Below are 12,107 nucleotides of genomic sequence, written 5' to 3' on the forward strand. Positions count from 1 at the left end.
GGTGCTGCCCCCAGGACCCTGCAATGGCACTGTGCACATACCCCTAGTTACATTCCTGATAACAAATGCCTAAACTCTGGAGCCACACATCAGAGATGTGCAGTGTGGTAAATGGCTCAGGAGGCACTGGCTAGTACCAGAGCCAGATTTACACACAATATATGAGCCAAAGGGTTCATGTGGGCATTATGCAAAGGTGCAGAGGTATAAACTCCTGGAAATGTGGTTTTGATCAGAGATGTGTGGAAAAGGTAAGAGTGCCTCACCTGCCATAGACTTTTACTCCAGAGTTTTCACTACACAAGTTATTAGAATAATACAAAGAAGATATTTCTAATATATTCTTTGTGTTCTCCATATACTTTATACAGTCAGAACTCTGGGGCAAATGTAAGTATGACAGGAAAGGCTCTGCCCTACCTGCCTCACCCCACTGCCACACATAAAGATGTATCTATACCCAGTATACTTTGTATCAAACAACAATTCATATTTTCAAAATGAAAAAACAAGAAAGGAAGCTATAATGGGCAGTATTTTCTCCCTGACCCTTTTTTATTATACAGTATTTACTGTAGTTATATAGTAATACTTCAAAGTAGCATTGTCGCCTATATCAACTAATCAGAGACACAGCTACTTTTGGTTAAAACTGGAAAACAGTTAGACATTATCGGTGGGATGTAATGGAGTCCGAGCTTGCCAAAGGTGCGTGTTGCCGGCCGATCCCGAACGTATTTTTTTAAAGGGACAATCACTTACAAGGCAAAACCATGCCTTGTAAGTGATTTCCCCTTGAAAAAAACGTCATAGATCGTCCGGGAACCCGCACCTCAGGCGATCTCGGACTCCATTACATCCCACCACTTATTTTGATGTCCATTAAAAATAGTCTGACAGGTACACTAGGCTACCCTAGACCAAATATAATTGCACTAGAGGTTACCAAAAGTTACAAAACTGTTCCACAAAACCTCTCCGCAAGAATTTTAACTAAATTTACCATCATTTTCCCAGCTATATTAAGAACACACATTGATAACTGAAATTTGCCCTCCACAAACTGTTCTACCACAAGACTCTATGCGAAATTACACTACAACTATGCTTATCGCTAAATCAAAGCATGCCAATGTTTCTAATCGATGTTTACCTTGCCTTACTCTATCCTTTCTCTTTGCTATATATCTCACAGAGCTAAATTTAAATGTATTACTCATATACAGCTATCATCATATCATCTCTATTCTACCGTCTTTTCTTTATGTTGCCATCTCATCTTCATCACAAGGATTTCTGCTTTCTCAACTGTCAACATATGAAATGAAAAATGTTTTCAAAGATAGCATCTACTAGCTGGAATATATAACTCGGTGCTACTTAATTCTCAACATGTCATGCTGAAAGGAAAAAAATTGATTGCAAGCTTTACTATATAGAATCTCATTCTTTTGGCTCATTAAAGAGTTGTTTTACAAGAAAAGTATGTATCTGCATTTTAAAAACACTAAGTTCTATTTCCATCTTCATACTGTTGCATGGGGAAGTAACCCAATTGTAGTTTTTTTTCCCTTTAAAATGCTCATTTAACAATAACAATATTTCAAAAGCTCTTTAAACTGCTCTCCCTCCGTCAGAAAACTCCAATATTTAAGAATATTCGAATGAGATCAAATCAAAAAGGACTTTTTTTTTCTTTTACTCTATCAACTGACCTAAAATCCTTTCCTCCTAAGTGTTCTTGTAGCAGATGAAAGTCACCGTGACAAGGTAGGACTACAAGAAGGATGAAGAAAAATGTCATACCACAGTTTAGTCTGTGTACTCTGTTACATTGCCTGTATGCGGACAGGCACTGTTCTGGAGAACACAATTACCTTTGGATTGAAGATCTGTCTGCTTCTTCCTTACAACTGGATTTCCAGAGTTTTTAAGGTGATTGCAGTAAACCCTTAATTGAGTTTGCTGTAATGATACAAGGCTGGCCTGTAGCTTTGGTGCTTCTGATCACAGCATTCAATGACTCTTGTGTGATAACACACTACTGATTTTAAAAATAATTGCAAATAATTGTAAAATTATAGTTTACAGTTCATATAGACTATATTATTAATATGTATGCCTCAACAAAGAACACACATAAACCACATGCGATCTATCAGGTGATCTAAACATAAAACACTGATGATCTGCAACTGACTTACATGCAAGCCATAAGTGCATTTACAATAAAGTATATTATTCTCCTCTTATTGAACATTACTGACAGATAGGAACCAGCAACGCTGACTATAAGGCAGCAAGTTGACCTGGACCACTACTAGTGGACCAATGCGTGTGGCGTGTAATGCAACCAATACTGCACCAAGGCAAAGAATTAAATGGAGAATCTGGTTTACAAACCAATCTGTGAATATCGTAGGATATTTACATGGAGAAAAAAATATCTTCTGTTCTGCAGCATGCTATGCACAACAATTAACACTGCTTCATATAAAGTTCTACTTCTGTAAATGCCTACTAATAATCCATATACAGTACAAGTGAAAAACATAACTATTTCTAAGACTAGTAGTAAAATGATTGCACACCGTTCCCTTTGTCCTAAATCCATACTTAAAATCAGTAATAATGAACCTCACGTACAGCAAAACATTAAAATACTCTGCTCGGCAAATTTATATGTATTTTTATCAATAAGCTACAACTTTGAGTGATTCATGCACATAATAACATTTAATGCCCTAGGAACAGAAAGGGACTCAACAAATAGTTGATTTTTGTACAAGTTTGGAGACAAATGACTATGTCTGCCTCTCTATGACTCCGCTGGGAACAATGTAGCGCAATCCTAAAATCAATAGAGTGCTAATGGATTGCAGAGGCTGACCTATATCACCTACTTTATCAAACACAATGTTGTTTTCATAGTTAAAAATAAGAAATTGCTACTACAAAAAATGTGTTGGCAGAACCCAAAGATAAAAACATATGATTACAAGAAAACATGCATTACATACTATCCATTATATTTATAGTTCAAATTACTTCAAGAATATTTATGTATGAAGCTATAACTGTATCCTGTTCTCTAAAGAAAAAACCCAAAACAAAACAAAGAAAAGTAAAAAAAGGATGGATTATGATGCGTACTTTTAATTTTCTCATATGTGGACAGTAAATGATAACATTTATTTTGAGATTACAATTACAATTATATTTACTAATACAATACAAAAGCGCTAAAAAATCTTATCAACGCAGGTGCTCAAACTGCTGTACACCACAATTTACAGCTTTGAAGTCTACCACTGTTATATATAACCCTAACACAAACCCTATTCCCCTTACTGTCCACCCTGTATATGTGTATGTATGTATGTATGTATGTATGTATGTATGTATGTATGTATGTATGTATGTATGTGTGTGTGCATATATATATATATATTTATATATATATAAAATTTAGCTTTCTCTTTATTTTACTTTCAGTACAAGCTCATCCACTGTACAATTTCAGGTCTTTACTTGGTTCCGTTCCAACAGATGAATTCTGGGCTGGGCTGTTTCAGGGCAACTGATGGATCTCATGCTGAAGGTGGGGATACATAATCCAGCATTGAGCACTGAGGCCAGGAGGAACTGTATTACAGGGAGCCCCTCAGTCCCACACTGTCCTCCTGGAAACCCCTGAGCCCCACACTGCCATCCATGGATCCCCTCAGCCACAGTGTCCTCCTTGGAGCTTCACACTGCCCTTCAGAGAACTGGCCCCACAGGCCTTCCTGGGGAATACAATAGGTTGACACCTGGAAAAAGGTTGATATGAGTTTTTGTGTGTGTAGTTTTCTTCAGAAAGTGACCGGGAACTAGTGCACAGCGTCCCCTCGCATCTTCGGGGAAGGTGCCTCGCTCCACTACCGTTGCGCTCGGCATTGGTTACTATTCCCAATCGTAGTCCATGTAGATCGTAATGCATGAAAAAGTTACAAAAATTTTAAAAAACTCACGTAAACATTTTCATGTGTCAACCTTTATCAGGTCGACCTAATGCCCATGTCGACTTAATATATGTCGGCCAATAGTGCTCTACCTAATGACTATCGACCTACAGTAAGTGAGGTCAACCTAAGGACCGTATCCCCTTCCTGGGAATCCCTCAGTGTGTGTGTGTGTGTCATGGGGGTGGGGAGCTTTGTCAGTGGTATTAGTCCTAGGGGTCCCCACAACTAGCTGAACCTTCACTCATTTAATTGCCATTTTAACTATTTACAAACACTATAGAAAAGCTGCTGTACCTTTAATAATATAGCATTTATTTTACATAGACATTTTAAAAGGTATAAAATAGAATGTTTGAAGTTTGGCATTGAAAGAAAGGGAGAAATTAGCTTTGTTTTGTACAATCTGTGTTTTGAGTCTCACATTGTAATTTTAATGTTAAACATGTTTCTTTTGTACTACAACAGACACCACATACTTGTTTTCTGAACATACAGTCACTGGGGAAGCACTGGGAGATTTTTGTTGTGCTACAAAAAAACTATTTTTATGCTCGAAAATGGACATTTTTACTCCCTCTTACCAATATCCAGATTATAAAGCTAACATCTGCCACTGTATGGTAACCCTATGTAAAATATTTGCTATACTTTCTGTACAGTATTTATATCGCCCCAGTACTATGTAGCTGGATACTTACAGGTCTGACTTTACTAGATCAGAGATAACAGAAGAAAATCCCAACAAAGCTTAAAGGAAGGAAAAAATGATAGCAATGATTAACCCTGCCGGAGAATAAAGTGCCTGGTTCATCATTAATTGCTATCTCAACATACTTTCCTATAATAACCTGTTAATGCAAACATGTTGTTACACACCATGGGACCCCGTACTCTAGAAGATAATGCTGTAATGGCTTAGTTATTGACTTTACAGTTTCCGCTAATGAATTATCTAATTTATACTTTTCTATTCTCAACAAATGAATACACTAAATGTATTTTGTTCCTGATCTGAACATTTTTTTTGTTTTGTTCTTGCAATCAATGTCTATTGCGTACCCAAAAGTATATAAAAAGTAATTAGGTACATTTTCAAATTACAGAAGCAACCGAGGGTAGCAGACAAGCGGAAAGAAGTGGAATGGGAAGCCTTTGGGGTGGCAGGTACAGTATCATGCGATGTTCCTGGGAGTCATTGAGCGGCAACCAGTAAGATGAGGTAGAGATAAACTCAAAGGGGTATATTTACTAAGGTCCCGATTTTGACCGATTTGGTGTTTTTTCTTCAAAGTGTCATCTCGGGAATTAACTAAGCACAAATCTCGGCAGTGATGAGGGCATTCGTATTTTTTTTTTGAAGTCCAAGAAAAAAAATACGAATGAATACACCATCGGTCAAATACGCCTGTTATTTGATAGAACTCGGTCATTTACTAAAATTTGTATTTCACAAACACTGCCGGCAATAGCCAAACACTGCCGTGAATAAATAGACCTGCTTTTTTTTACCGTGTTCTGATAGGCATGCACGGATCCGTGATATCCGTGCATGTTTATCAGTGGGAAGGGGTGGGAAAGTGTTAATTTTTTTTTTTTTTTAAATGCGTGGGGTCCCCCCTCCTAAGCAAAACCAGCCTCAGGCTCTTTGAGCCGGTCCTGGTTGACAAAATATGGGAAAAAAAATGACAGGGGTTCCCCCATATTTCATAAACCAGCACCGGGCTCTGCGCCTGGTTCCAAAAATACGGGTGACAAAAAGCGTAGGGGTCCCCCGTATTTTTGAAACCAGCACCGGGCTCCACTAGCCAGGTACATAATGCCACAGCCGGGGGACACTTTTATACTGGTCCCGGCGGCCCTGGCATTACATACCCAACTAGTCATCCCTGGCCGGGGTACCCTGGAGGAGTGGGAACCCCTTAAATCAAGGGGTCCACCCTCCAGCCACCCAAGGGCCAGGGGTGAAGCCCGAGGCTGTCCCCACCATCCAAGGGCGGCGGATGGGGGGCTGATTGCCTTGTGTAAAAAATGTGAATATTGTTTTTAGTAGCAGTACTACAAATCCCAACAAGCCTCCCCAAGCTGGTACTTGGAGAACCACAAGTACCAGCATGCGGTGGAAAACCGGGCCCGCTGGTACCTGTAGTACTACTACTAAAAAAACACACAAAAAAAAAAAAACAGGACACACACACCGTGACAGTATAAGTTTATTACATACATGCACACCTCCAAACATACATACTTACCTACCTATGTACACACGAGGGTCGGTCCTCTTCTCCATGTAGAATCCTAGGGGTACCTGTTGAAAAAATTATACTCACATAATCCACTGTACCTTCTGTTCTTTGTATAATCCACGTACTTGGCAAAATAAAAAAACGGAAACCCGACCACGCACTGAAAGGGGCCCCATGTTTACACATGGGACCGCTTTCCCCGACTGCCAGGACCCCCCCCCCCCCCTGACTCCTGTCAAAGAGGGTCCCTTCTGCCAATCAGGGAGCGCCACGTCGTGGCACCCTCCTGATTGGCTGTGTGCTCCAGTAGTGTCTGTCAGGCAGCACACGGCAGAGATACAATGTAGCGCCTATGCGCTCTATTGTATCCAATGGTGGGAACTTTGCGGTCAGCGGTTGACCGAAAAGTAACCTCACTGCTGACCCTCTTTGACAGGAGTCAGGGGGGGTCCTGGCAGTCGGGGAAAGGGGTCCCATGTGTAAACATGGGGCCCCTTTCAGTGCGTGGTCGGGTCTCCGTTTTTTTATTTTGCCAAGTACGTGGATTATACAAAGAACAGAAGGTACAATGGATTATGTGAGTATAATTTTTTCAACAGGTACCTCTAGGATTCTACATAGAGAAGAGGACCGAGCCTCGTGTGAACATAGGTAAGTATGTATGTTTGGAGGTGTGCATGTATGTAATAAACATATACTGTCACGGTGTGTGTGTCCTGTTTTTTTGGGGGTATTTTTTTAGTAGTAGTACTACAGGTACTAGCGGGCCCGGTTTTCCACCGCATGCTGGTACTTGTGGTTCTCCAAGTACCAGCTTGTGGGGGAGGCTTGCTGGGATTTGTAGTACTGCTACTAAAAACAATATTCACATTTTTTACACAAGGCTATCAGCCCCCCATCCGCCGCCCTTGGATGGGGGGGGACAGCTTCGGGCTTCACCCCTGGCCCTTGGGTGGCTGGAGGGGGGGACCCCTTGATTTAAGGGGTTCCCACTCCTCCAGGGTACCCCGGCCAGGGGTGACTAGTTGGGTATGTAATGCCAGGGCCGCCGGGACCAGTATAAAAGTGTCCCCCGGCTGTGGCATTATGTACCTGGCTAGTGGAGCCCGGTTCTGGTTTCAAAAATACGGGGGACCCCTACACTTTTTGTCACCCGTATTTTTGGAACCAGGCGCAGAGCCCGGTGCTGGTTTATGAAATATGGGGGAACCCCTGTCATTTTCCCCCCCATATTTTGTCAACCAGGACCGGCTCAAAGAGCCCGAGGCTGGTTTTGCTTAGGAGGGGGGACCCCACACATTTTTTTCCCTACTTTTACACTATTTTTCATTTTTTTAAAGATGCACAATGAAACCCTGCACGGATCTCACAGATCCGGCCGAGTTTCATTGTTGTAATGTCGGCAGTGTTTTACTATTCACTCCCGTAAAACACTGCCAAAAATTACGAATGATATCGACATCGGTAAACACGAAAATGTAAAATACGGCAGCTTAGTAAATGAGGCGTAATAAATTCAAAAAGTTGCAATTTTACACATTCGATGTCATTCGTGTTTGTACTTTAACCTCATTCTGAAAATTACGAATTTTAGTAAATATACCCCAAAGTCTCTGTCTAGACCAGAAAGAGCAATTCCATGTATTGATCAATCAATCAATCCTAACCACTCCTGAAACAAGGTATTCTAGGTGTTATTTGGATGATGCACCAGGTTATATAAAAGAGACACAAACATATAAATGTGGTTCGTACAACACAAACCAAAAGTAATCTACAGTAACTATCATAACAGAAAGACATAGCTACATTTTGCTACACACCACCTTCCCCTTGTATCCCTACTGCTCAATCAAACACCCGTTCTCAGGCACACCCACTAATCAAAAGTGAACATTAGCATGAAAAAAAGATACAAATGAATGTATCATCATGACCAATTGGTACATGCCTACCTGAGCCAGGTATGTTTAAAAATAAGTTCCTTCACGACACATGGACATAGCCCTGAAGAAACTACAGGCTCAAATGCGTTACTACAATTGTAATATATCTGAAATCTACAAATACCCCTTCCATTGTGTTACTGCTATCTGACAAAAAATTTCACAAACAAGCTAGCCACAAGAGACTACACTTAAACATCTAAAACAGCAGACAACCTGAACAAACTAAGAATGGTTTAAATCTGCAGCCATAGAGGAAGCCGAGGATTGCATTTGATGTGAGAGTACTCATCACTGCAAACCAATAGAAATTGAAACAGAACTGGTTAACAGCAGTACTACTCCCAAGCCAGGTAGTAGGCACTTACTAACACTCCAACAACCACGCATCATACAGTCCACTAATTGCAAATATGGCAATAATATGAAAGATACCATTTCTATTTTTCAATATAAGTAGTTATAAGATAAATTAGCTTAAATAATATTATAGATATGTACCATGGGTATTACTATTTAACACTGTTAATTAAACCAAAACAAGAAACTGAAACTAAAGTAAAATTAAGCAGCAAACTATAAAATTTAAACAATTAAAACTTAATTAAGTGTACTCATTACAAGATTTACAAAAAGTTTGGTTTCAGTATTAAATATTTTTTTTTACATTTATGGGAAATGTTTATGGCCATCAGAATATTTTACTTCTTGAACATTAGCCAGTAATTCCCAGACAACTAGCAATATCACACACATGACCTGTAGTGGCGTGATGCAAACATTGGGACTGCGTCACAATCACACAGCTACAGTACATGCAACCTGCAGAATTATTTCATCCGAGTCATGGACAATTTTCCTGCAATAAATGACTTGTGTTGTTACTTTCACAAAACCAGAGTACTGCATTAACCAATGACAGAAGCAATATAATGATGGCTAAATGCCAAAAGATGGTGTGCAAGTTTTCATTATAATATGATATACAGTAAACGAGTACTCTGCAATTGTATCACCTGCATACATCTTATTAACAAAGAAAGAAGCTGCATGGAAGACAAATTTACAGAAGTTATTCCCCCCCCCACTTTTAAATAGTCAAATGGTATATAGACCTACAGGAGGATGTATATACTTAGCAATATATGTAAAATCAGATATTTCAACATTGGTAAAATAAAAAGGAGAGTGACTGGAGCATGCTGGATGTGTGATTGCATCATGATGGCACTTGCAGCCACTGTGTGCGGCAGAAGAAATACCACCCAACTTCCCACACACTGGCACAATCAAATGACAGTGAAAAGACCTATTAAAATAAGGATGGTTGGAATATATATACAATGCTGACAGCATTTGAAAAGGTTTCTCATTAATGGAGTCTATTTAGCATTTGCACCAAATGTTTCTAAAAGGCAAAGACTGTTAAATGGCCGGTAGAGTTTCTATATTTCACTTTGTTTTGGATAGTGCAAAAGCAGAAACACAAAGGAATACAGTCACACTACTCCTTGGCAGATTAACGTGTTCCTTGCCTTATATCAGCAATTGTTTAATTTTAGAATGCTTTTTTGTGATAAATTAGAAGACAATAGTTCATCACACTTCTTTCTACAGCTAGGCTAAGGCTGGTTACCTACTACCACTAAATGCTTTCATTTTTTTAACATTGGCAAAGCATGCAAAGGTATATGAGTATGTTTTTGGTTGGAATAACCAGGGCCGGCAACAGAAATCTTGGGGCCCAGCACTCTCAAGTTTTTAGAGCCCTCCATGGTATGTACAGGGTCACCCACTCCCCCCCTTTCTCCAGCGTCATCCCTGCTTGTGTCTCTCAGTGTCATCACCCTCATGTCTGTCCAGTCTCATCCCCTTTCAGTCTTGAGCACCCTGTGCCGCTCCAGCCTCATCAACCCATGTATCTTCTTCAGCCGTAGGCTGATCCCCAGTGTATCTCTCAGCTTCATCCCCCTGTGATTCTCATACTCAATCCCAGCGTCTCTGCATATCCAGTCCTTAGCCCCCGTCCCTCATGCCGACACTTGCCCTCCTTCTCCTCTTCGTGGTTTCTCTGCCAGTCAGTGGTGCAACATCATTTGTTATGCACGCTGTGCCAGTCAACAAAATAAATGCCACAAGCTGCCAGCAACCTGTTACCTGACTAATCCGGGTGGATAGAGGAACTGGACTCCTGAGATTCCGGGGAGGGCTGGGGCCCCACGGAATTTTGTGGCCTGGTACAACTGTCCCCCTTGTATGTATCCCTTTCACTGAGCCTGGGAATAACCTCATACACACTTCTGTTATGCAAAAGAAAAGTTTTTCTGAACCGTTCGCCTGTATGGCGCAATGCTGCCCGTCCACTACAGATACCTAGGTAAAAATCACCGATTTTACAGAAATAGTATACAATGGAACAATGTGGGGTGGTATATGTCTATGTACAGGGCGCATAAGAAATATAAATTACATAAAATACATCCCTTTTATTACTGACGAGAAAATGTATCCTTCATGTAACAACTTCAGAATCTTTCTGATTGGTTCTTCCTCCTCTCGAAAAACCGTATAGTGATCCCAATGTTCATAAAAAAACAAAAGTGAAAGGGAAAATGTGTAGAACAGTTTCACACCAATAAAATTATTTCCACAACTCAGAAAGCAGAAGGGCGTACCCCACTCACACAGAAACAAGTGAGTGGAAACCCATAAAGGTATCTTTCAATAAACTGGTGTCCTTGGGATGTTTAAAATATAAATCTCAGGAGCGTACCCAAAACTCACAATGGAGAAATGGTGATAAATCACATCAAGGTATCTTTGAAATCTGTCAGATGCGTAAACCAACTTACACAATTTGCAGTTGAGACATATGCATAAAGGTATCTTTTAAATTTATTTATAAAATTTGGGGTCCCTCTTCATTGTTTTTGGGTCCCATCATAAATTATTGCTGTTAAATCTGTTAAATGGCTATCAGACCTCTCTAAATTCCCTGTTAATACAGCTCAGCCTCTCCATGTGTCCTGGCATTAGTTCACTCTACATTACCCTAAAATGCCCATCAGACATCCCCTTCTATAGCGACACTGCACATACAGTATATACACCACCCAGGTGACACGCCTCCCCCTACCCAAGCTAAAGAAAAATAAGACATGGCTGCAATGAGGGCCTAATTCAGTCCTGATCGCTCGCTAGGTTTTTTTTGCAGCGCTGCGATCAGATAGTCGCCACCTACAGGGGAGTGTATTTTAGCTGTGTGCAAGTGTGCAATCACATGTGGAGCCGAGTGGTACAAAAAAAAAACTTTGTGCAGTTTCTGAGTTGCACAGAACTTACTCAGCCACTGCGATCACTTCAGACTGTTCGGGGACCGGAATTGACGTCAGGAGCCCTCCCTGCAAGCGCTCGGATACGCCTGCGATTTTCCAACCACTCCCTGAAAACGGTCAGTTGCCACCCACAAACGCCTTCTTCCTGTAAATCTCCTTGCGATCGGCTGTGTGAATGGATTCTTCGTAAAATCCATCGCACAGCAACAATCCGCTTTGTACCTGCGCGACACGCCTGCGCATTGCTGTGCATGCGCACTTCTGACTTGATCGCAGCGCTGCAAAAAACGATAGCGACCGATCAGGTCTGAATGACCCCGAGTGCCGTGGCTTTGCTCACTCCACAGACGTGTTTACCCCACATGCCCCTTGTGTGCCCTAAAGGCACCCATTGCCTAACGGACATGCAGAATACACAGCAACATGTTTCCCACTACACGTTGCTGTGCTACATTCCTCCCTGCATACATCACTGCACTACTTTCCTGCACTACATCATGTCCTTCTGTATATTACTACACAACATTTCTGCACTATTATTACACTACATTACCCTATATGCCACACTGCATCCCC

The 12,107-nt window shown here is 40.8% G+C and overlaps 1 protein-coding gene across 5 annotated transcripts in view; it reads right to left on the reverse strand.

Annotated features, from left to right (window-relative positions):
- The window catches only part of DIAPH3 (diaphanous related formin 3), a 1,416,707-nt gene that overhangs the window by 46,574 nt on the left and 1,358,026 nt on the right, over positions 1 to 12,107 (reverse strand). Inside the window, exon 28 of one of the 5 annotated variants that reach the window (XM_063952904.1) lies at positions 1,253 to 1,308. The exons of the other annotated variants lie outside the window; for them this stretch is intronic. Coding sequence (XP_063808974.1) covers positions 1,253 to 1,308 — 56 coding nt within the window. The remainder of the gene's footprint in view (positions 1 to 1,252; positions 1,309 to 12,107) is intronic. 5 annotated transcript variants of the gene reach the window in all.

Source organism: Pseudophryne corroboree, chromosome 2 (genome assembly GCF_028390025.1).
Source record: "Pseudophryne corroboree isolate aPseCor3 chromosome 2, aPseCor3.hap2, whole genome shotgun sequence".
In the NCBI taxonomy this organism is placed as follows: domain Eukaryota; kingdom Metazoa; phylum Chordata; class Amphibia; order Anura; family Myobatrachidae; genus Pseudophryne; species Pseudophryne corroboree.